General features: G+C 40.5%; 1 protein-coding gene and 1 long non-coding RNA gene across 10 annotated transcripts; one reads left to right on the top strand and one right to left on the bottom strand.

Moving 5' to 3' along the window:
• Positions 1–1,936: 1,936 nt before the first annotated feature.
• On the bottom strand, positions 1,937–25,582 carry LOC137125750 (coiled-coil domain-containing protein 136-like). Of its 9 annotated transcripts, none has more exons than XM_067501696.1 (11): positions 20,356–20,544; positions 20,162–20,225; positions 12,584–12,913; positions 9,989–10,063; positions 9,127–9,429; positions 8,321–8,438; positions 7,214–7,490; positions 6,936–7,067; positions 5,323–5,435; positions 4,791–4,893; positions 1,937–4,047 (listed from the first exon to the last, which is right to left on the bottom strand). In XM_067501696.1, exons 1-10 carry the CDS (start codon positions 20,389–20,391, stop codon positions 4,833–4,835), a joined length of 1,509 nt encoding a protein of 502 aa, XP_067357797.1. In that variant the 5' UTR covers positions 20,392–20,544; the 3' UTR covers positions 1,937–4,047; positions 4,791–4,832. The 9 variants fall into 9 exon arrangements, 7 of the variants coding, with proteins under 7 accessions (XP_067357797.1, XP_067357798.1, XP_067357803.1 ...); XM_067501697.1 differs by having other exon boundaries at positions 12,584–12,901; positions 20,356–20,543; XM_067501702.1 differs by lacking the exons at positions 20,162–20,225; positions 20,356–20,544 and adding an exon at positions 25,565–25,582 and having other exon boundaries at positions 12,584–12,901.
• On the top strand, positions 9,345–10,353 carry LOC137125751 (uncharacterized). Its single transcript, XR_010914201.1, has 2 exons — positions 9,345–9,478; positions 9,903–10,353. It is a non-coding gene; the product is annotated as an uncharacterized lncRNA (long non-coding RNA).
• Positions 25,583–26,324: the final 742 nt, after the last annotated feature.

The raw sequence follows: 26,324 nt of genomic DNA, 5'->3' as shown, positions 1-26,324 counted from the left end.
CACCATCAAGCAGTGGAATGTTCAAATATTACATATGACATGTGTTCACCTTTGTCACCAGCAAGAAACGAGAATTATTTCATTATAAGTCATAACATTTGCGGACAAAATTCCCCAAAGTTATACATTTAAAATCACCAAAAACTAAAATCAAATAAAAAAGAAGAGAAACTGACTTCTGACAACATAACATGAAAACACTCCCTGTTTGAACACAAAGCTGAAGACAGAAATACTTTAAGAGAGTTTTCAGTGTTGAAAATGTAAACAAAATGTAATCTTAGTATAATTTTGTTTTTGCCACAGCTTTTGCTTTTGATTGTGGTGTTGTGACTCAGCACTCAGTCACATGACAGTGACACCATATGCCAGCAGCAGCCATGATGAAGCAGAGCAAGGTAAGAATAACTATGACACATGTAGGAAGCTTTTTTTGGCCAATATGTCTCGACACAGCAGGGGGTCCCCACGTTGATCTCGCACAGGGGGGAAAGACTTTCTAGTTTTGTTTTTAATAATTTTAACAATTGTTTATATATATATATATATATATATATATATATGTATATATATAGTTTTGAATTTAATAATTTTAACAATTATATATATATATATATATATATACATATATATATATATATATATATATATATATATATATATATATATATATATATATATATATATATATATATATACATACATACATACATACATACATACATATATCTCCTACACCTATAATAACTGGTGTAAAGTAAATGATCTTGGCACTTCTAGCAAGTCAGAGCTACACAGAGATCTCAGGCCATTTCCATGGACTCACAGTGAGATTGATTTGCTTCCAACATGACAGGTGTTACTTCCCTTTGGGTGGGAACAAACTGTCCCTTCGGGGATGTTACAGTTTAATCTACCCGAGCAACCTGGGTAGTTACACTAAGACCTTAACCCTGTAGGATAATTTAATGCATACTTGAAGAAAAGACCAGAATACATCCAGTTATAATGATAGTAAATAGCCTATTGTGGGAAGTTAGGTTCACTTTAATGAAATAATTTGAAAAATATGTTTAAACATGTCTCCAGAATAGAATTTTTTTTACATTTCTCATGTTTGAATAAAACAATTAAAAAGGCTCAATTCTATTTACATGTGTCACAATTCGTAATCTTAGCTACATTAAATAAATTCAGAAATTAAATAATATTAATATCTGTGCTTATCCCCATTGGTAAGAAGTGTAAAGTTAAAATCAGATTCAGTTGACCTGTATGTGCACTGCCCTAGCTGCTCTCACATTCAGCTTTCCACCTTTTTAATTAGCCTTTTTCCCTCAGCCTGTCAGTGGAATCCATTAAATATTTAAGGAAGGATTTGGGGTGAATTTGCTGGACAGATAGGCTCGAGGCCAAGGGCCAGTGGATTAGATTTTGTTGATGATCTGCATCTGACATTTCAACGATAGGACACTTTTCATTTCAACCCTCAAAATGAATAATAGTGAAACCTGATTCAGAACCAGTTGGGAATAATTGGAGTCATGGAGGAATAATTTACAGAACTTCATGGAACAGAAGGTGGTTTAGGTTAACTGTACCCCATGAAGCTGCAAACACAGGCTACTTTTAGGCAATTAGCTGCACTTAAGCTTAGTAAACCATGAGTCATGGCATTGGCGTAATGAGTGTAGTTTAGATACCTCATGAACCAGTTCGTGCCGTGAAGAACATGTCTATGAGCTTATGTCATGTCTCTGGAGTTGAAGGTTATTAATATCCATACAACCCCTGTAACGTGATGCCAAAAGAGAGACGGTTCTCGCTCAAGTTGACTGCTGGTGAGTTCATGAATGGGATTCCTTGATACCTGAAACCCCGTGACTGTGAGAGCTGGTGATGCTACTTCCCAAGAAAAGAAAGCTCTAAGACATCATGGGGTCTCAATATTTTTATTTTCTCAAGTCATTTACAGTACAAAATAAACCTCCAGGTAACAAAATAGCCACAACTATACTTAAAACAACAATTATTAATGTAAAGCAGCAAGCTCAAAAACACTGTGCAATTTAGAAGCTTGTGATTATGATTAAGATTCATGAAATAAGTTCAGGAATAAAATGTGCTATTTGAGTTCAGGGTGTTTAATTCTATTGCTAAAGACATTGACATTTGCAGTCCAGGGGCAGATTAGCTCCTTAAAGTACAGTATATTCATGTGAAAAATTACATCGGTCACACATTGCTTATCAAGGCTGTTTAATGACAGACGTTTCAGGAAATATTCCAACACAAAATTTAACGAACAGGAAAAACCAGAAGTCATTTCACTCTTACGGGAAACAAAGGTCAAATTTAATCTAAATGCATGCAATGACTACTCCACTTTTATACACAGAGGTCCTGAAAATAATCATCAGTGTTAGCAGGGCTTCTGAATAATGTCACCATAAATAAACATCTACATAGCATAAAAAGCTTGTATATCAAATATACAATCCTCTTTCAAAATAGAATAAACTTTCTACAAAGCTAGTACAAATGGATTTAAGAAAGATCTCTCCCATAGTACTATATGTCACACCTATTTACATGAAATACAAAGTAACAGAATTAACATAACCAACATAAATTATATATTGTGCTTCTGTATGTTTTGTGGCATGCTTCTTCAATTCAAAAAGATTTTCACCTACAAAAACAAACACGAGTCCTTTCACATATACGCATATTTTTCTGTAAGTGATGATTGGATAAACTAACGTTTTTCTGACACTTTCCTATTCACATATTTGGAAACAGCCTCACAAACAACTAATCTTGATCCCTCATTTCATCTGCTACAAAGGTTTAATTTAGATGTAACCAGGTGTTTATCAGATATGACGTTTATCGCATCCATTGTCTCCTCGGTAAACAAGTGAACACTGACACTTAGCATCCTTGTATTGTGTACCTTTAACAAACATGCTTTGAAAACCAAGCCATTTAAATCCTCCTTGTGAGAACAAAAATTTAACATCAACACTGAGGTTCAGTCATCCCAGAATATGCTCACAAATGTGCTATAATAGGTTTACTTGTACATATTAAAACTACAGCAAACCATTTTGTAAATGTAACACTGCGGCTGGGGGTGTAAGCGTACTAATTTTCAGAGTAAAATGTGAGCAGCAGCAGGAGGAAGGTGAAAAACTGCACAGGCTTTCTGCCATTTTAGTTTAATGAGGTGACGTTGTGTTAAATTTTCTATATATTTAGACTGACATGTGTTTACCATCCCTTTTCTGCTTGTAAAAGCATATGATCAGTGTTTATAATACTGTAAAAACAAAACTAATTGATATTTAATGTTGCAAAGGGAATAGTAAATGTTTTGTGACTTTAATACACCATCGCAGTATTTTTTTATTATATTGCATTTAGTATTTGTGGGGAAGTAATTGATACTTAAAGACTTAGTAACAAAAAATGCAAGCTGCTCATTCTGTTAAAGTTTTAAGGGTGTACGTACACCTCAGGTTGTTCAGTGCATTAAAGATCCAGACTCTATTTAAACAAACAAATAAATAATCCAAAATCAATTGGCACACAATAATAAGCTAAACCTCTCACAGTCTAAAGAGAAAAAAAAAATGTTCACGGACACATAGGACTAGCATTAATATAGTAAAATGGAATCAGTCCCCGTCTAGCATCTCTGCAGGTCAACTCAACATTGCAGCGGTCTCCACATCAAGTGCCATTAAATAAGGAGGCCAAGCACATAATTCTCAGTCTGTGTGTGCATGTAGTACCTTCTCATTAAACATCAGATTTCCCATACATTTTCTACCAGTCAGCTCTATCACATATAGAAAATTCTAGTTCAATCTATGGACATGGCAGGAGAGAACATGGGCTGGTCTGAAGCAGACGTCTGTCTCTGTGCAGTTGTTGCCCATCCAATCAACATCGGACGAGAGCTCTCAACAAGCTAGTCATCATTAGCAGCACTGCTGTGGCTGCAGCGATAGTCAAAATGGAGTTCCAACCTACCTCACTCCCCTGAGGGAAGACAGGAAAACAAGAGTGTTAATAGTCAGTACAGGCTTTCCATCAGCCACAGATAAACCACACTGGGCTCTTAAAGCAGTAGTTTGACATTTTACTGATGTTCATACTCTTCATTACAGAGTAATATGAGAGGATATATTGCCTCATGTAAAAATATTTAGCACATTTAAAGCTCATTAATTAAACATATGAATGCATTAGTCGACACAAAACCAGAACCGTCAATCTGTGGTTCGAGGGAAGTAATGTGTTCTTGGAAAAATAAATAAATAAATAAATAATTCGTTCGAAGAAAGATTTGTTAGAATTTGCCAAACTGCCCACCCGTCCCATGTCCACCTCCTGTAAATTCCTAACATCAATACCTACAGTATCATTTCTTTGGTTTAGACCCTCACATTACAATCAAATTAATTCAGAGCATCAAAGATTCTCAATTGTCAATGTCAAAAGGATCAGTTCACCAAAACACATAAAAGCAGCTGGTGGTAAGACTACAACCACGCAGATGCTTTTGTTTTTATTTGCCCAGGTGTAGATTACAATGGAGGTGAATGGAAAGACCTAAAACATATAGTTCAGTTTACTGCACAAAATCAAATGTTTTAATTAGTAAAACACCACAGTTTGGGCAGAGCATTACATGTATACATGCATTAGCTCACTGGTTTCAGCTGTTTGATTCATGCTTCATAGTCACTCATTCAGTCATCCGCTGTTTGTATACCAAGTACCTACAGTCCATGCAAGTGTGCAGCACTGATGCCTTGATAACATCATCTTTTTCTGCTCCCTCCACCACATCCCTCTCGTCTGTATGTGCTATTTCTGGTATTGCTGACGAGAAATCAAATCATCATTTATGTGTTTATTACAAGTGGATCAGTTCTCCCAGAAGAGCCAACATTGCTGCACTGATTCTTTTAGCAGCTCCCTCAAGTATTTTTTTCCAACATAAACTATATAACTTCATATTAGTTTCTCCAACTGAACCACTTACATTGCCACTAAAGAATTATTGTTGATGGGAACTGTTGACAATTTTGAGAGTAATCAGAAACAATAATTCTCCATATTAAAACATATCAATGTAAGTCTCAGAGGCAGACCTCAAATCCTGAGCAAATAAAACCAAGACAATATTTGCATTGCCAAAACAACTATAGGTAAGTAAGAAAAATGTGTTGTTGATTTTATGGTGAACTGATCCATCAAACTGTGTACAGCAGCACTTTGCACCAGATAGAGGGTAGGCTCCACCCATACCTTGCTCTCTGGGACGCCAGCTCCGACAACCAGCACCAGACCACAGCCACTATTACAATCATTCCTATGAAGGGGATGGAGAGAACAGCGTGCTCAGACGAATGGATGAATCTCTGAGGAGGGAATAAAAACAAAGACAGGGACCATGGGGATGAAGGGAATGAATGATGAAGTGATGGGTTGAAAAAATAAAAAATAAACACATAGATATTGTAAATTATGACAACAGCACAAATGGGCCACTACTACAAAAATGACATAAATTAAAAGTGCAACATGGTAAATGGCTGTGATATGGTGGGGGAGGGCTGAGATGGACTGGTGTACATTTCCAACTAAACAGACATTGCATAACTCTATGGTGACATTACACAGCAACTCAATGTGAGTATGTGTGAGCAGTCCTGTGTGGCATTTACTGGCTGTGTGTGATGTTGGGATGACAAAAAAAAAAGAAAGACACACAGAATGCTGCGACCAGCATATGGTGGTATATTTGTCTCTCTATCTTCATTTTGTATTTCAGTCACTTTTATGTTTTGCCAAATTCATTATTGAACAGGCTGAGAGGTCATGGACATTCAGAGAACAGGGACAGCATCAGAGACAGGCACAGGTAGACAGTTTGACACAAGGCAGACATGTCATCACGGCTGTTGTAGACAAAACACAGAGTTTTATTATCCCTATTGTATCCATGCTGTTCACTTCATTTCGATTTCTTCCACTGTGCAAAACAAAGTCTAGTTTAATCTATTTATTTATTTCATTGGTATCCATTCTTTTTTGAAACTGCATGAAAATCACCTTGCAGAATAGTGAGTCTATCTTTGCCAGATAATGCAATTGAAACCATAGATATTCCTCAAGTTGTTGCATTCAAGTGTGTGCGTGTTCACAAAATGTGTTGCCCAAAAGTCGAGCTTAGATGACAAAACAATAAGCAAATATTGATGTCATGAATGATGCTGTAGCATCTGCAGAACGGCTGTAAGCTGTAAGTTTCATTTCACTGCAAGATGACTTTCATACACCACCTCATTAAAAAGTCTTGAGGGAGCAAAATCATTAAAAAGCCAAAGCAGCGAAGGTTTTGTAGTCATGTTGTTTGGGTTGAACAGCATCTGACGTAGGATTTGCCAGATAAAAAGGTTGTGATTTTGTGGTTTTGTCCCATAGAGTACAATAGGAATTTTTCACAGAGTGGTTAGGACACAGACACAGTGGAGGGGGATGTTTCCCAGCACAATGTACACAATAATTACTGATATAGACTGACACGTCAAGTCAGTTCATATCCAAACATATATTGCTGTAATATGAGACATTTAAAGGAGTGAGCTTAACAGACACAGAATGCAGTAGGAGAGTGCAAAGTGTGTTACGTGCTAACAGAAAAAATCTTTATCTAAATGTTTAATCAAAAAGAAACACAGGCTGAAAACTCCAGGGAAACTACTCAATTAATTTTCAAAATCGTGAGAAACAACACATTCTCCACATAATCTCCAGTCCAGAAAGCAAAGGTAACATCACGTCTTAATCATAATTAACATTAATTAGCATTTGAATGTCTTTTCGTAATGCTAACTATATGTTATTATGCTTTTCACCTGCGCCCCCCCTGACAGCTTCTCCAGCTCTGCCTTGCAGCGCTGCAGCTCCTCCTCCAGCTCTGCTCTCTCCCTCTGACTGCTGTCATACAGTATCTGCAGCTCCTGCAGCTCCATTTTCAGACCGTCACACTGGAGGACATAGAGGTCAACCAGACTTGCATTTTAATTGAATGTGCCCAAAATTAAAAAGAACTTTCTCATCAGATCTGAACCAAATCTCTTATTAATATTTGTATTCAACTCCCTAGACATTGCTTAGTTACCATGCATCATACCTCTCTCTGAACCTGTGAGGCCTTCTCCTCAGCCTGTTTCAACTGGTCCCTCAGGGAGAAAATCTCCCCAATGCCTCCGTTCCAGCTGGTCGGTGTCACAGGCTTCCCATCAAATGAAATATTCTTCTGGATGGAGGCGTCCACCAGGCGACAGTTCTCAGACTGGGCCATGGTCATGTAGCTCTCTGTCATGACCTCATCTGAGCCAGTCTCCAGTTCCTTCCCCTCTGTGCCCTCCCCCGCATCTTCCTCTTTCAGTGAAAGATAGACACTGGAGCTGTGACACAGATGAAAAGGAGGTATTGGTAAAGAATGCACTATACCTTCAATTTCTACTGAAGTACCTGAAAGGTCAAAAATGTGCTCTGAATGTGCAGATAATGTCTGTGTCTATTAATAAGTGTGTGGTATGTGGAACCAGAGAACTAAAGGCTGCATTTTTCATGCTTTAATCACATATGTATGCAGAGATTGTATTATGTTGCACACATACTGATGGAGTTTTTTGTTTGTTAGTTTTGATTTTGTTCTTTTTTGCTGACTCTTGTAATTGAATGAAAACGCTCCACAATTTCTTAGTTGCTTACAGTCCTAAATTCACCTTTTGTACTCTGTGCTTTGATCTCATTATTATGTTTTAAATTGTAATTGATAACAAGGTCTTTTGCTGTAAAAAGCATTGTGAAAATCTTTTTCAGCTTTTCCTGGGTTTAACGTTACTTTGTGGGTTGTGCACTAATTTCTCCCTTTTGTACAAATCTTCGTCTCGGTCTCTTCTGTCTCACAGTTGGAGTCTGCTCTTCTCCATCTCCTGAGGTAGATCATGTGATATGTATTGTGAAGAAATTGTCTTTTAGTCTGAAAATAGGTAGATTCATTTCATGTCAATTTAACAATTTATTAAAGATAATGAAGCAACTAATGGCTGCAGCACTTATGTGTAATCCCTCACACTGCCAATTTAATGCAGTGATTAAACAGGTGGCCATTCTACTCTAAATGAATCAGGAAGTGAACGGCTGTGACGTGGCCTTGTACTCCTGAGGGTGTCCCCTCCAGCTGATCCAATAAGCACAGGTGATGAGTGAGCAGCCATTGACCTCTCACCATGTCCTCTGTCTCTGCAGCAGCTGCAGTCTCTCGGTGAGACGTCTGTTGTCCTCCTTCAGGGTTTGACACTCCTCCTTCAGCATGCGGCACTCTTCCTTCAGCAGATCCACATCACCTGACAGAACAAGGAAGGTTAGCGGTGAGGATATTAAAAGAGAATGCAGGTCACAGCCTCCCTAAACTACGATGTTCTGTTTTATATAAATGACTTGCATACAAATGTGGGGTCATGTTCAAATATATTAACTCCCTTATGTCCCACCCGAGGCTCAGCTGCAGAATACAGCAGTGATATCATGTGTTGAAAGTGTGTGTCCCTCCCTCATGACTTCATGTCCCTGGTATCCTAAATGCACTCACATACACACACACACACACACACACACACACACACACACACACACACACACACACACACACACACACACACACACACACACACACACACACACACCACTCCCCTTGCAACAATCAGCAGTCACATTTGTAATATTTATTAAACCCAACAAATGATTTATGATGTTGACTGCGGGATGCTGGCATGATGTAAGCATGGAAAAAGAACATCTGTAACATCATGCTTTGTTTTCATAATAGCATCCACAAAGTTGGATCATGAGCTATTTGTGCTGATAGTAAACTGTTTAAAATCCACAGTGCAAGCAGAAACAACTTAAGTAAAACACCTTATTGTATTTTAACTTTTTAACTAACATGAGGGGAGGTGTACATAATCTATAAAATACACCTCCATTCTTTTGTCTGTGTCTTGATCTCCCCCCTCCATTCTCCCCATCCCTCACCCTCTCTCCTCTCAGCCTCCCTTCGTTGGCTCTTCATGCTGATCTCAGCCCTCAGCGTGGTGATCTCCAGCTCGTACTCCTGAGTCTCCTCGCTGAGGCGCTGCAGCTCGGCCCGCCGGCGACACAGCTCCTCCTGCAGTGAGGCGATGTCATTCTCCCTCTCTGCAGCTGCCTCCTCTGCTGTCTGTTGGAGCAAGATCACCTCCTCCTGAGCCACACGCAGCTCCTCCTGGGCCTCGGCCAGCTCGCTCTCCTTCTCCTCCTCCAGGCTGTCCATCTCCTCCTGCACAGAGCGGAGCTGGGCTGTGGAGAGAGGAGGAGGAAAAGGAGAACATTTGCTTTGCTTTAGGGGGTAAGTGTGGGTGAGAATGCAGTAACTGTAGGGGTGTTTGTGTGTGTGTGTGTTTGGGGGGTGTTAATGTTTGAAAGAGGTGCTGATGTAACTGATTGTAACAGAGTTTTTAAATTGTTGGTTTAGCTTTTTCAGGAGAGGAAAGTTTACCTCTTACAATTACAAATAAAGCCATAAAATATAAGGTTATGGCAATAATAACTTCATTAAAAAACATCTGTCAACAGAAAATGCATTTCGCACAATTCAATCAGCCAAATAACGCCAATCATTTTATAAGCTCCATTGTACTTTTATAGCAATTCTGCCTGCATTATTCAGTACACATTTTAAATCCCAGAACACAAAGCAAAATCAGCATTGACCCAACATTAAATGTAAGAACAGAATTTCTGACTATTCTTCCTGTTTCTGTTTATGATAGATCCCCCCCAAAAAAATGGTCATCACTATTATCTGGGTTTGTCAAAGAGCTGAACTTCACTGGTGAAAACTTAATTATTTTGTCACCTTGTAAATTCTGGATCTGGCGTGTGAAGGCTTCAGCCTGATGGGCACTAGCCAGGCGCTCTTCGTCTAACAGACCTGGTGGAGCAATGGAGAGAGGAGAGATCATCGGTGGGAGCAGAGATAAGAGGAAAATGTCAGTTCAGTGGGCCAATACAAAGATGACATCTTGATAAGCTGTCCCACCTTGAAAGCATGACTGAATGACACAAGCAGATTTGTGCGTCAGTGTGATAATGTGAGCAAGGCTACCAGTATTACTATTAGATTTCTTGGTATATGCATTTTTTTTATTTATTTGTTAGTAAATCTAATAAGTTGCAAGGATAGCAGAACACAGTAAAGCAGATTGTTTTGGTTTGCTGCTATTTTTGAGTCTGTTTCCTTTTTTGTCCCATTGGTATGTGCCATGCTGATTAATTGCTGTTGCATTCTTCAGGCAGATTCACTTGTGGTTTTAATAAAACAACAGCAGCAGCCATGGCAGCAGCTAGTTGAATAAGAAAGGTGCCTAGACTACCTTAAACCTATGTCCTCAATTTTATTATCTTTTCTTGAATACTAATGATTTATCTAGAAACTCTGGGATATTGTTTAAAAAACTTATCATTTGCAAGTTACTTGAAATCCTATTTTGACTGTAAATAGAAAAATGACAACATATCAAATAAAACTCTTGATTATTGTATTTTTTAAATGATCTGCATATTTTTACTTTAATGCCAGCAACACATCTCAAACAAGTTGGGACGGGAGGAAACTAAAGACTGGAAAATGTGCATAATTCTTAAAAAACACCTGGTTAAACATCTCACAGCTAATGAGGTTAATTGGCAACAGATCCGTTTTTCAGCGACAAATGTAAGTTAAAACTCTACCATGCAAAGAAAAAACTTATAGAAAGACGATCTAGAAACGCTGTTGCCTTCTCTGAGCCTGAGCTCATTCAAAATGAATTGAGGCCAAGTGGGAAACTGGCCTGTGGTCGGAGTCAAAATTTTAAATTTGGAAATCGTGGACACTGTGTCCTCTGTGCTAAAGAGCAGAAGGACTAAAGGATTTAAGGATTTGCAAATCATTTCTTTCTCTTTTAATTTAAATATTACGCCTCATCCCAACTTTCCAATTATTTCAGCCAGACAAACATATTTTCATTTATGAGAATCATATAACTGTGGGGGCAGAAATCCCATAGTAAAACTACAGAAAATGTAGTTTGAATATATTATAGATATACTGCACATTGTTTGCTGATATTTGCCATTACACATTTTATTGAGCAACACTATACCTCAGATTCTTTGACTTCTGGCCACTTATTGTTCAGATTGTTCGAGACTTTTCTGTAACCAGTATATAACTAATGGATATGGTGTGGGTATTAATCGTCTGACTAGTCATCCTTGAGCTTTACCTCACTTTATGTCATTTTGTGACCATGTACACGGTGAACGCGCACCACCACCCCCAACACATCACCCTCAAGCAGCTGCCAGCAGCCTGAACAGCTGAATCTTCACAGTGGGAGCTGACCAATGGTGATTTCTCCCTGTGGTCTAGGACACCCAGTCTGGAAGCTTCCCTGTGTGCACGCAGTTGTCTGAGGAATCCCTCCACCACTGCCAGCTCACCACACCATATCTTTCAGTAGGACACACAGTGTGCACCAACTGAAAAACGTGCGCACACACACTGAGCTCACTGCAGACCCATACCAAAGGCTTTACTCACAGCTCATCATTTCTAAGGTGTGATGGGATGCTCCATGTAGGGGCTATGAGGAAATGACCATCTTAATGACTCCATTTATGCCTCCACATGATCAGCAAGACTTTGACAAAAACAAAATGTTTCAGATGGACAGTGAAACTATACTTGGGTAGAGGAGAGGCGTCTTTTTTTCTTTTCTAAACCGTGACATGCAAAGTGGAAATGTTAATTTGATTGAAGTACAATAACAGATATGGTTCAGGGGTTTTAATCTGACATTTGCAACATAAACTGATTTATAGAGAGGGAACATTTCAGCAGGACATAAATGTTTGTTAGCATTAAGTTTTTTTTTATTTTTAATAACTTGCCTTTTGTCTTTTTTGTCTATTGGTAACAGTTTTATTCACCACCCACATTGTAGAGGTGTGGGAAATGTAATGTGGGTGCAAGAACAGTGTTGATCCGTTGTAGCAAAGAACCTGCTGCAACACGAGCAATTTCAGAGCACTGCTAATGCGCACACCGTAAAAGGTGGCAGCATCACATTTCACAAGTAATTGTCACCTTCAAATAGAACATACTTTTCAGCACCTTGGTTGCAAGTATAGCATTTGTTTTGAATAGGAAATTGAGACAAACTCAGATGGAAAGTATCTCATGGTGCAAAATTTGTTGAAATGCATAACATAGAATATTCACTTTATGGTCATCTTTTCAGCCTGACTGACTTTTGTGCTACAGAAGTGTACAGTAGTAGTAGAAGTTGTAGTCATATGTGATGGAACATGTTTAGCATTTGATTCAGGGCTGTTGTTTGTAATAATGGATACAAGATTGTCATAATTCCATATGTTTAAAATGCATGCAATGACAGAGAGCTCTCACCTTGCAGCTCATGGAAGCTCTCCTGGTGTTTGTTGGAAGTCTCCCTGGCATCCTCCAGCTCTAGCAGCAGCTGCAACACCTGGCCCCTCAGCTCCTCCAGCTCCTCCTCCTCTGTCAGCAGTTCCTGCTCCTTCATGGTTTTCTCCTTCCCTTCATCTTCCTCCTCTTTCAGCTTCTTCTCTTCGCCCTCCTCCTCCTGAGCTCTCTCCTTGTCCATCTCCTCCTTTTCGTTGTTCTCCTCCAGGACGCCTCTCTCCTTGGCTGTTATCTCGTTGTCCATGGTGGGGCTGCTCTCTGCCTTCAGATCGCAAGGGTCATCTGTTGGAAAGACTATGGCGATATTAGAAAGAAATAGAGACAGGGAGACAGAAAAAGAGATTTACAGGTGACAAACCCTTCTGTCATCACCCAAAATCAACCACGCTTACAATAGATTGTCCTTTGAATCAACAGCACCATCTTGTGATGAAACTGGCCTAAAGTCCATTGCACAAAAGCCCCTGTGCAGGTCATATACCCTAACGTAACACACTGATTCTACCAAAAACAACAACAGAGCATTTCTTAAGGATTTAAGATCTGTGTTCGTGATAGAAAGGAAACAAAAAAGAATTATTCTCTCGGGGAAAATTCATGAGGTTATATTCTGAACGCTGTCGAGAACATCAAAGGCGAGATGCCTTAAATATCAAGTGAATTATTAATATGCGACTCATGATGGGGACAGTTGATTCAGATTGTTAGACCCAAACATTACTAGGATTTGTATTCCTCTAATTGCACTGGGGAGTTTTATTTTCAGCCAGTAGGTGGAGTGCGTTAGCAGATACAATGGAGAGATAGAAGGGGGGGCAGTGTGCTGAAGCAATCACTATGACTCACCACACAACCATGCACCCCAAAGACCATAATGACACAAGCCAGCAGTGATAGTCTGGAGAAATGTGACCAGCAGACATCTTTCTTATATTAAAATGTGTCAAATCCTGTGGTTGTTTGCAGTTTTTGCTTGCTTTTTTGTGGAAGTTTTTCTTATCTTTGTAGACAGCCTTGGGTGGGTTGGGAGCTGCTGTTAATTGAGGCCTGTAAAGTCTAATGAGACATTGTATACAATGTGGGGCAACACCAATAAACTCGATTTGACATTATAACTGTTGCCGCTTGCTAGGGTAGCAAAAACAAATGCAGAGCAGGTTAGAAAACTAGCAGAGAAGGGGTCATTTACACCACCGCAACATAACAGTAAATTCCCATCCCTAGTCTTTTCCTATTACTCGCATGAGATTTGCTGTAAGGCAAAAAAGGTCAGAGCCTAACGGTCATTTTATTCACAGTTCTGCTTCGTTCTCAGGAGTAGTTTGAAACTAAATTATCACTTGTGCCCCGTTTCCAGCTTCATCACACACACTGTCCTGCCGTCATTTTACTCATTCTTCTCAATAACATGCACTTCAAGGTCAAGTCCATCTCAGAAATAAATTAATATGTAGCACCACACATTCACGTTCAAGTGGTCTCCAAGTGCCTCAGACTTGCAGTTTGTACTCACAAAGCAGTGTGAGGATGGGGGAGGGATGGTGTGTGCTGTGGGATGGGAACAGAGAGATGTGACGAGAAATAAAAAGGTGCAGCAGGGAACAGGATAAAGCATTAACTAAAGTTCTGTCTAATTAATAGTGATGCTCAAAGGTAATGCTAGCTCAGGGGATGCTTCCATTTTTGTGGACATTATTTCTCTGCATTGTTCTCCTTTACAGATTTTCCTCACAACCAAGCACATGCAACATATTTTCATCATATCTATATGACGTTAGCGGCAGCCTTAGCCTTTCTTCGTTCATAATAATATTAATTTAAACAATGTAACCCCAGAGAGGCATGTGAGAGGTTTCATGAGCACTGAGCTATTTTGTCATTAAACTTTGATGCTGGTGTAATGAGTTAGTCATAAAGGAGAAAGCTGGAGACGTGTGGCAAAGAGAGACGGGGCTGCTTGTATAGCCAGCGGCAGCTAAAGACCATCGAGAGACAAAAGGCTTCCCACTGAATATCACTCACATCAAAATCATTCAGGACGTCTAGCTCAGGCTATAATAACGTGCAAATCTTTGACTCAAGCGATTTGTGCTCCAGTGAATTGTATTGTTCTGTATTGTCCTCTTTGGCTTTGCAGATGGGGTATCCAGAGTGTCCTCGAATGGACACCAAATACAGCTAATCACAAAAAAAAAACTGTGATATATTGTTTCAATTATAGTCAAAACATGAATGTTGTATGTATACTGTGTACACAACTTAGGTATTTGGCATTGACACATTGTTAAAGAGCTAGTGTTATGGTTGTTTTTTAATCCTTTTCATAAATACTGAGTGTATTTCATGATATCTATAACATTTTTTTACCTAATGTTGCTCAGGTTTTACAGTAAATTTGTACTATTGATGAGCCCTACTCTGACTGGCTGGAGCTGTGGCCTTCACCTCCCCCCTCAGCCAATGGGAGAATGGCCTGAATAATGTTATCTTACACTGTACCTACATTAAGGCTGCCACAGTACATAGACTGATCCTGAATGTCACGGCCAAGAACCTGAAGCACAATTGACACTTGAACAAGACATTTTAGGGCTGTAGGATCCTGTCTAAGGTTCATTTTAGGGGCTTTTTCTCACATATACCCGATGTGATGTCTCAGTGAGAGCAGCTTTAACTCAACTCAATCTCCAGGCAAGAGATTCAAAATCCTTTCTGCTTTTTGATGGTGTCTTTGTGAAAAATCATAACAGTATCTCTAAACATGAAATTATGTGCCAATCATCTCTACGAGCCTCCTTCACACAGCCAACCATACTATCTATTAAGTGTCCCTTTAAGTCTCAGCTTGTTAATCATTTCACTCCTCAAAGAAGGTTTACCACCTCACCTTGTGAGCGAATGCCAAACACACTGTGATGCAGCATCAGCTGCAGTGACACCTGCGATCACTCCACTGCACACTTGGCACAGAGCCGATATTTAGTCACGGTGGGATTTCATTAGAGGAAGACGCTGTATGCATACAAGAGCGCGAATGGGCAGGGAAGTCATCTCAGGAGCGGTGTTATGGCTCCAGGGAAAGGATGGCTTTATCTAGCCACTGCACATTCCTTCGTAATCACATTGCCACAGTACACATTGAGTATGTCAGTGCAAACATTGTGCCACTTTAGAAAAGAGACAATAAGCAGCAGGCTGAGTGTTCTTTGTCAGCTTCTTGGAATTGCTGTCTGAGATTAAATTTAAACATTAATATGGAAACACAAGCCCTTTTGGTGTCCAATCATGGGGTGAGGAGTGTAATGAAATTTGCACTTTGCAGAATTGAAGTGCAGAGTGAGGATTTTAAGCACACAGATGCATTGTGGGAGAGGGGTAAATGTAGGACACAGTTGTTTTAACCTGGCGCCACAGGAGAGATTTTGTTCATTAAATACTGTACGAGTCTGCAGTTGCAGAGAAACTATTCTATACATCAAATATGCAGGAAAAACTGTAAAGTGCGACAGAGTAAATAGCAATATGATGTCTGCATAAGCAGTTGTATTTTTTCTCCTTTTTACAGCCTTGAGCTACTGGTTTATGTCACTGGGTGTAATACGGTACCATATGTGTTGCATAACATTTTTAGTGTAGCTTCTCTACTCTATGTAGTAAAGGAGTCAACACTACTCTGTGTTTGTGTGTGTGTGACTGCTGGTTAAACTTCTAATTTTACTGTATTGAGAGTAACATCTGGAGTCAAATCAGCTGTGAAAAGAAAAGACAGCTCACTGAAACAGGAGCTGGAAACTGTGTACAGGTGCGGTTTGATGGGTGCCTTGTGCTGTACGGAGCTTAAAAATGGGATTGCAAAGACAGCTGGTGATGGTGTGTGCTTGTGTGTGCGCAGCACATTAGTGTGTGATTGTGTATAATGTGTATGAATGTGTGCACGATTGCAGACCATGTGTTCGGACATTTTTCATGTACTTGTGTATGAGTATACAATATATGGACTTCTGGCTCGTGGCTATGAGCCTATTACAAATACAGTATATATGATCACACAAGGCTGTGTTCAGTATGTATACATTTGCCATGGATCTCTGCGACCGTGTAGGAGGCCATGCATAATGCACACAACCCCCTCCTAGCCCAGCTTTGAAGCCAGTCCAGCAATGATTTGTAGCTTTACCCCTGAACTAGCTCACTTTCTCAGCAACTCATAATAAGAAGCAGGGATGGAGAGATTATGTGACAGCAAAAGAATCAAGGAGAGAAAGAGATGCAAGGAAAGAGAACCAGTTATGGATTGAGAGCAGCAGAGCTGAAGCAGGTCAGGTGAGGATATATAACAGTTCATCTACATATAAATGGTAAATGGTCGGCACTCATATAGCGCTTTTCTACCTGTTGGCACTCAAAGCTCCAATTCGCACTCACAATCACACACACACACCAGTGGGGGAGCTGCTATGCAGCTGGCCAACATTCACCGGGAGCAACTAAGTTGGCGTTCAGTGTCTCGCTCAAGGACACTTCGACATGTGACCGGAGGAGCCGAGGGTTGAACCAACAACTGTGAGATTGGTGGACAACCGCTCTACCATCCTGCACCACAGTCGCAGGAAGGTATACAACTACTACACACAACCCAGCTTCTTAACGTATAGAAAGTCACTGCGGTAATAAAGCTTCTGTCCACAGTTTAGCTTGCAGTGGAAACCTTCCTGTCATTTCCTTTCCCTTATGATAAACAATCTTACCATGAAGTCCACACCATGAGGTCACCATTGCAGGGTGGGCTACAGGGATAGACATCTCATCTCTTTCTCTCTGTACTTTGAGGGTGAAAACACCAGGGACAGTGAGGAACAGAACAAGCAGGTAAACAAAAAAATAAAAGCATCAGGAACCACGAGCACCCAAGAGATGGACTGATTTAAAAAGTCACTGTGTAATTAAAATGTAAAATTGATGTTTGCACTTTCAAAGAGAAATAAGAGAAAGTGGGTCAAGATTGTGTGTTATAATCTGGCCTCATTAGATGAGCAAGCACAAAAACTGTGTCACTGTGTACATACTGTAAGTGAATGATTTAAGGAAAGTGATTTTGTAGGAATGTGTTTGTGGTGGGGCTGTGTGTATGTGTGCATGTCATTGTTTTTTAGCAGTACCATTAAGGGTATGAATAGAGACAGAGAACAGAGCATAAAACACAAGCGATGCAGTAATAATCCATTTGATCACAAATCTGTGCCTCCCACCTGAAAACAGATCTCTCTGGAAGGTTTTACATCACTTAACTCACAGGGGAAAGGGGGGATAGCAGAGCTGACAATACCCCTGCCAAATCCAAAAAGCAAAAAGACTCAGAGGGAGAGAGAGGGCATGGTAATAATAGGTAGACAATGCTGAACATTTCTGTGAGGGAGAAGAAAAGTCAAGAAAAATCCATAGAATAAGCTGCTGAGGAGTTCACGAACCTCTATTCACTGAAAAGTTTTAAGAATCTTTCCATTATGCAACCAACAGAAAGTAAAAATACATATGACATGCTCAGTTTTGTCAGGGACCTGCAGAGTGCCTGGAAAGCTTTTTTTCTCATAGCAAAACACTAAGTCTGGTGGAGGAAAATGGGGATTGAGTGGGGAGGACTGAGAGAGAAGAAGCCAGGGTGCATGAGGGTGTAAAAGCATGCAAGATATGTTTTCATTTAGCCCCATGACTGGCCACGTTAAACACTGATGTGAGAATCTCACATTGTTGTTTTTCTCAGAGGTCTCTGCAGCTCTCAGATCTACAAAGTTTATCCAAGGCATCAACTTTGTTGTTTATTAGTTCCAAAGACCTGAGAAAAACCCTCTTTGAGCACCCTTGGGGAGTATCACTGCTTGAAGGCACAATGCCAGAGGGAAAGGAGGAGAGAAATGCTGTGTGGGCTGAGGCACTGGCAGGGGCAAAGGTTTATGTGCCTGTGCATGCGCATGCACATGCTTGTGTGCGTGTTGGAGGGTGTGTGGGCGCTGAAGAGAGCAGACTAAAGAAGGGGAACAGCTATCCAGTCGAAAAACAGAAGAAAGCACGACGAGAGATGGTCTGCGACTTGGGCAAGTGGGAGGAACAATGTGGTGGTCGATGGCTAAAAGATACATAAACAAATGTAAAATTAGGCTGTGATGGGGTTTTATTGATCAGAGGGGAAAGTGTGCTTTTGTGAGAGCATCTGTATTCCCTGTTGGTAGATGGGGCAAGGGATTTGACAAGCATTAGTTCCAGTGCAGTATGAAATTTATCCACAACAGGCTTGAAAAAACAATGAAATAAAAAGTCTACAAAACAACAAAGCGACCACTTTCTAAGAACCTAAAACTGACCCAAGCCAGGACAGAATCCATACACGTAAATCCATTTAGATCCCTAAGTGTATATGTAATTGAAAAAGAAAGCTGTCTGTCTCTCCGATCACTTCGCTTGATGTCTCCCATTACGGTTGATAAAGCAGACACTTCTATCATTATACTATACTATCTATCTTTAAAAGCATGATGAAAGGAAAGAGATCACCAGGGTGAAGATAACAGGTAACAGATAACAAACTTGTTAGGGATGAATGACTTTCTCCTGACACAGCCACCTTGTCAATACACAGGCTTCAGCATAACAAATTGTAAAAGAGGGAATTACTCAGTTAAAGTGATTTAATTATTCTGCAGATTACTTTGCCGAACAGTGGCATATAATAAAAAAATACACCAAATATATGTTTTTAAAAGTTTTTTATGAAAGTACTACACAGGAAAAAGAAGCTAGATTCTTGCAGCCAGAGCACTGACTTCAGTGACTGGGGTCAGAGGTTAACAGCCCTTTGACATCCACACCAGTAAACATCCTCCTAGCAGTGTACCATACAGAGATGTCCATTCAAAACACACACAAAACACCCAGTTCTTCCTTGTTCCACACACTGACACATTCTTCCCTAAATCGTTACCCTCAGTTAGGCAGTGCTGATTCTGTTTGCGACACAGAAAAAAAGACGATCTATAGCTAAGTCACCAAGGAAGTTTGACTCCAGCTGTTCCACACAGCCACAACATGCAAAGCGAGTCCTCCACCATGATTACTTTTTGCGACGCAATTCAAACCAACAGAAACAACAACCTAATGACTCTGTGTTGCATCAGTTCTCAAACAGCCTCAGGACAACATATGCAACCCATCTAACACACCCTAGGCTACATTATTATACACCAGCCAACCATTACCTGGCAAAGTGTAGCCTTTATCAAATGTCCACAAATGCCATATAAACATGCCCACTCTGTTAGCTCGACTACAGCTTCCCACCTGACAACCAGCTCCTCTGCCTGCTCAGTTCACCACCCTGTTCCTTACTTTAGGAATAAACACTCTTTCTTAGCAGAGATTAACATCATCCCCTCTACCTTTTTGGCTGATCATATCTGATCTGTAGTGCAGTGCTAAAAATAGTCACGTACACTATCCGAGTGCACAGCATCGCAGATAAACACACACTGATAAAACAGCTACACAGACCTGTAGAGTCCAAAGCCTCCTCGATGAGTGGAGGTAAACGCAGTCCATCCATATCCCCCTGTAGCTGCAGCAAAGAGGGAGAGACAGAGAAAGAGAGTGGGCGAGAGAGGGTCAGAGGCTCCACACGCCCACCTCAGCTGCAGGGAGAGAGACAAACACACGCAAAGTACTCAGAACAGCGTCAAGTAGCCTACTCTGACACACGCTGGCTTCAGTGTGTATACACACATACGCACGCACACAAACACACACACAGGCTGTTCCTCTGGAGAATTTGGGAGGATCCGGGGAGCTGAAGGCTGAGCTTAGGAGCGTGGGAGAGATGCCGAAAGGGAAGAGGGGAGGAGCAGGGTGGAGGGAAAGATGCTGTTTTCCAGACTGCGAACTTGGTCTCCCTGCAAAGACCTCCCTCTCTCTCTCTCTCTCTCTCACACACACACACTCTTTCTCCTTGCTTCATTTACTCTCTGTTTACTATGTTATACCCTCCTCTCCTTTTAGTTCCATGTCTTGCTTCTTCCTATTATTACCCCCACTTGTGTATACTACACCACAGATGTGCAAGTAATGCATGATCACTACTAACATGGTCATACACTGACCAAAAAAGAAGAGTAGAACTAAGAACTATGTGTGTATATATAGACTTTCTGAAAAAGGTTTCTGAATGTTTCCAAACGTAAAATGTCACATGAAACTGCCAACATTTGTAAAATGATTCATCTGGCCCTGTGATATTAAACTGTAATTATTTGTATCAAGCATTATATATTACTGAGTGACAATTTCATTAAGTGCCAAATATGCAAAATCTCCATACTGTGTATTTTGTCGTGCATTGCAACTGTTTTGTTCAGATCCACATGAACAAAGAAACTTAAAATATGTTGTGTTGAGTACAAAGATATAAAAATATAATAGGAGCTCAGGAGGGCACAGGAGGAACACATGCATAGAAACTACATATCTGCTTCTCACAGCACTCACTATTCTCTGTGCTTTCCTGAACACACACACATGCATGCACACACTGGCTTCCTGGTACACTGGTGCACATTCAGCGTAGGCCCCTAAGCCAAATGAATTTACCTATAATGGGATCCAGACAGGCTGCTGCAGAAGAGGCTGACAGCTAACACTGCAGATTACTGATCATTTCCCCTCCGTAGTTCATTTCTCTCGCTGACTGTCTTTCTCTTGCTGTTTATTGCCAATGAACAAAGGTTCTTGCGCTATGATCTGCTTCTGAAACACACCCCTCCCCATCTATTATCATCATTACCCTTCACATACATATCGCTCACTGTCTGTCTCTCACCTCTTACTCTCTTTCTTTCTCTCTGTCCATTTCAGCCACTATCACATTTAGCAACTTCTGTGTAATGCATAAGGAGCCAGAAGAATGAGGTGTGCCGTGAAGCAGTCTGAAAATATGTCAGTGCTCAGAGAGAGAGGAAAGGAGGGCCAGGCTTAACCGTTAGCTGGCCCAGTACGAGGATATTCCTATCACAGCACTGACAGAGAGCAGGAAGTGCTTTGCAGATGTACACACATACACACACACACAGCACACATCAAGAATATGGTCGCACATGTTCTCACGTAAAACCTGCTGCCATTTGAAAGAGGAAATGTTATGTAACAGAAATAGAAAGAAGCACAAAGTCTACGCTTAAGACAACATGTGCTCGCTTGTACCTCCGTTAAACCGCAAGTGATTTCTGAGGGACAGACAACAAGCAAAAAGGGATAAAAGGAACCAGATTTACAAGACTGATGCCTGCTTAAGCACTTCCTTCACTTCCGTGTGGCTCTGTGCAGCTTTTCCTCAGGCAGCTGTAATCCACAGACACGGAATGTGAGCATGGAGGCATCTTTCAACTTGAAGTCATCCCACAGTCTCCTCAACACACAACCCCCTCTCCACACACAAACACACACACACTGTGTGGAGCTGTGGCGAGAGTTGGCTGACAAGGTGTTGATAATGAGCTGACAATGTCTGGCTTCAATCCACCCATGTCACTCTAGTGTGGCAGCAGCCCGGTTGCAGAGCAGAATGGGCACAGAAAGAATGCAGATAGCATCAAACTTTGGTCTAACGTGAGAATAACTGTGCTCCGTGCTTGTTTAAAACTGCTTGCTGAACCAGATGGACGGGTAGATGGGTTGTTCCTGCCTTGGGAGAGCTCACATAAAACTAGCCACAAAGCAATTTGTCAAAATACACAAAGTATGCTATGCAGTATGTGGATATGCTCTTTATTTTTTTTTAATGTAATTTATACTCATACTATAGCTACACCTAAAAAGGTAACAACAAAAAGTAAAGTATTTTAAAGTAAACTATAAAAGGTGTCTGTATGTGCCATTTGACTGGTGTGGTCACCCAGCAGTAAGAGTGTGTTAGAGATGAGCTGTTTGTTCTTTAACTGAGAGCAGTCCCACGGAGTGTGAGGTCATAAGACGGGAATCTATTCGCTCAACTCATACTGTAGGCAGATTGAAGTAGTTGTACACATGACGCCCACAGCTAGAGTACAGATCTCAGGAATAGGAGCCTGTAATTGACATGTTATCGATACGTAATGCAAATGTGTTCACTCAGACACAAAGCAAAGAGTCAGCAGTTTCTTAAAGTATTTATAAATCTATGATTTTTGCTTCATTACATATGTTGATGCGTGAAGGAAAATGGATTATGTGTGTCAGTAATGTGATAATGTGAAGAGTTCATGCAGAAGTTTTTCTCAGCATTGATCCTATTACTTTATTATTTAATAATTTATGAATGTATTATTTAACATGAACATGAAACATGAAATAAAAAACATCAATAGAAATGTTTTGTTCTTATATACACAGTTTATCAGATTCCTATATGTCAAAAGGGTTGTTCAAGAAACCCAGCTACATTCAACTCTGCATGTCCTCTTAATCTAAATGAGCATTTTTCTTTTGCCTTTCAGCTCATAATTGTATTTCTCAGGTGGGGATAGATAAATGTGTCCCCAAATAAATGTTAATGCATCTGCTGGATGTTGCCCCCTGCAGTGATTATATGTTACTTTTGTGTTTGCAGTTTGTTTCTGCCACCTGCCAAAAAATTGTTGTTGCAGAATATCAATAAAGAGTGAATAAAGTGACAGATTTACCCAAAAGGCAAATTTTCAACTCAGTCCTGGGGTAGGATGATATTAACATCTGAAAGAAACAAAAAGGCATGCTGGTTCACTCTCATACCGTTATGGCTCCCTGGCATCTTTGAAAACAACAGAAAGCATCTTTAAAGCCTTCAGAGACACACAAACAAAGGGTTTATACCATATCAGCTAGAGAACTGAGGGCCTTATGACAATTCTTGCACCATGACCTCATCTTGAGATTCTGTCTTGTGGAGGAGCTATACTGAGACAGTAGGTGAAGTATTATCCTGTTATATGTAGTCTGCAGTGTGGACTTGATGTAAATGTGTGGACATTTTAGACATGAAGCTTGATATCACTGTCATGTTATCACAAAAGGTGACTAGAAACAGGAGGCACTGTTAGACTAGTTCAGCCACACATTTTGCACTACACCACACATATTTTAACAACACCAAGCTACCTCTTTTTTCCTGCTTCCTGTTTTCATGCACAGCAATTCGTACCGGCTGCCAGCTGTAGCTTTATAGTTCAACTTCAGACAAAAAAGCGACGTCATTCTTTTCATCTAAATCTATTCAAAATAGTGATTTCTAACTAGTCTTTGAATTGAAATTTGTAGGTCACATATCCAGTGCACACAAGCTAATATTTGTTCCCTGGCCCCATAGTGGGTTAATCAAGCCCTGAGATGAGAATTGAAAAGAACTCTAAATGCAGACAAGTGCAACCGCACATGACAATATTTTCTTAGTACCGGTGTTTTTTCAATGACCAAATTGAAACAGCATTCAAACGGCAGTACAATAGATTGTTAGGTCTCTGAAACCATTTCTAATGATTATAACTGCTTGTCCACTGGTAGTGGTCAAATACCTCTAGCCCCCACTTCAACTGTTCAGCTGACATTATTTGCTTGTGGACACACCAGAGGAACCAAGAGGCTGTATAATTACCTCTGGTGACAGTGTATCATTGTCACTGTCAGCTGGCCGTGTAATGGAACCTCAGGGCTATAAAAGACAGTGATTCACCCCACAATCTACACCACTGGGCTGCCAGCCTTTAACTCCAAGCATTACTGTGGTGCTCCATGGTTGCTTAGCAACTAAAGGAAATTGGAGGTGCCTTTGAATTAGGGCGTTTCAAAAGGTGATTTATCTGAAGACCTTGATGATAAATGTCTCCATAAATCTGGAATTTTCTACCGGATATTTCTATGTATTTGTCATCGGAAGGTCTAATTCTGGCCACAGACACTGCTGCGTAACAGAACTGCAAATCTTGCACCTGCTGAGGTACGAGACCATTTCCTGGTTGCAGCATACATTTTTACATTATAAAGCAAAAGCAGAGGAACGGAACATGGCCTGTTTCCGAAATGTGAAGGGCCCACTGCTGCCAGAAGAGTTTGAATCAGCGTGGAAGTTGTAAGAGAGGTCAAAACTTTCCCATGATATGAGTCTATGAATACAGAGCGACTTCAAAACATAAGCCCACCCATATTTGTAAACACTCAAATGCACACTCACAAAATTAAAATCAGCAATGCATAAAGCTAATTGTATCTACACACTTCCCACTCTCTTCTTTGTCTTCCCGGGAGTGAAAAAAATGTGTCCCTCTCACACCCCCACAGTAGAAGAGAGCATGAGTGAAGCTTTTGCGGTCCTTTTGGTGGCCTCCTCTATGCAGGTCCCATTTCCTACAGTCACCATGCCAACCTGTGCGAGGAGGAAGCTTAACAGTGAGCCCAGAGAGACTTGATGAGGTCCTGGGATAATTAACAGCTCATTATGGAGCCCAGTGAATAGGCCAGCATGCTCCAGGAGCCACAAGAGACAGGATGTGAGCTCACATCAAAGGAAAACGCTTACTTTTTAGATCACATAATACAGAAGAGAGATATTGGGAAAGAAAATAATCCTCTCCATTCACACCTACAAATATAGCTCATAATCCCCATCCTCAGCTTGTGTTTGTGTGTTGAGGGGGAATGGTATGTGTGTGCTGGAGAGGATCTGTGTCACACCAATCTGAATATTTTTTTTCTCCCCCAGAGGCCTTAGTTGCTGCACAAATGCATTAAAACACAGTCAGTCCACCTACCACCTACACACACACACAGACGTGCACACAATTCACAATTCCACTCTTAAACTTAAGCTCTCACAAAGTACAGGAACACTGTGTGAGTAACAGAGATCCTCAGTTAAGCTATCCGTCTACCATCCCTCTTCGTGTTGCCAGATCTTACCGTGTGTCTGTGACTCTTCGACATGCAGGCAGGCACTAGTCACGCAGAATAAACCATGCACGCCGTTGTGCCAGGTGACCCATGGTGCGGTGTGACTGGCTCCAACTAGGCATAAGCTTCATTTTGTGTGCATATAGCGTGTCCCTTTGTCTGCAACTATTGCGCTTGACGGATGTTTTGTTAAATGTGACATAATGCATTTAGTGAATAATCCCATGTGTACTGTAAATATCTGACATGTCATTATTATTGAGTTATCAAACTGAAAAAAACCTATAATTGAATTCATTTCTCTCTGACAATTAGCATCCTAATGATGAACACATACGTACCTGGTCACATGACGGAATACAGATTTGTTCTAATTAGTAATGTAGAAATTCTGTAGTTTTATTAATTTTCTGCAGCAGCAGGGGGCGCTACTCTTCCACGCTGTTTGTGATGTCACAGCCACAAGGAAATTCGTCTGGCTGTGAAAGATAATGCAGCTCTGCAATAGGTTTTGAGCTCTGTGGCGTCAACTGTGCAGCACCTACACCCCCTAGTGGTGGTGAAGGAAACCCAATGTACCACTGCAAACTAAAAACTCTTGTTGTATTTATGTTCATTAAGGGGAACTTCTCAGAAACAGCAAGCTTGGCAAGTTTTTCTAAACATTTATTGTTCTGGTGCACATGCCCCAGAGGCAAATAAAGAAAAAGTAGTCTGTTGATTTAATAATAAAATGTAATCTTTCATGTAATTGCAATGAAATTACTTT

Source organism: Channa argus, chromosome 4 (assembly GCF_033026475.1).
Source record: "Channa argus isolate prfri chromosome 4, Channa argus male v1.0, whole genome shotgun sequence".
Taxonomy (NCBI): Eukaryota; Metazoa; Chordata; class Actinopteri; order Anabantiformes; family Channidae; genus Channa; species Channa argus.
Note: the sequence above shows the minus strand (reverse complement) of the source record. Positions and strands in the feature narration are given on the sequence as shown.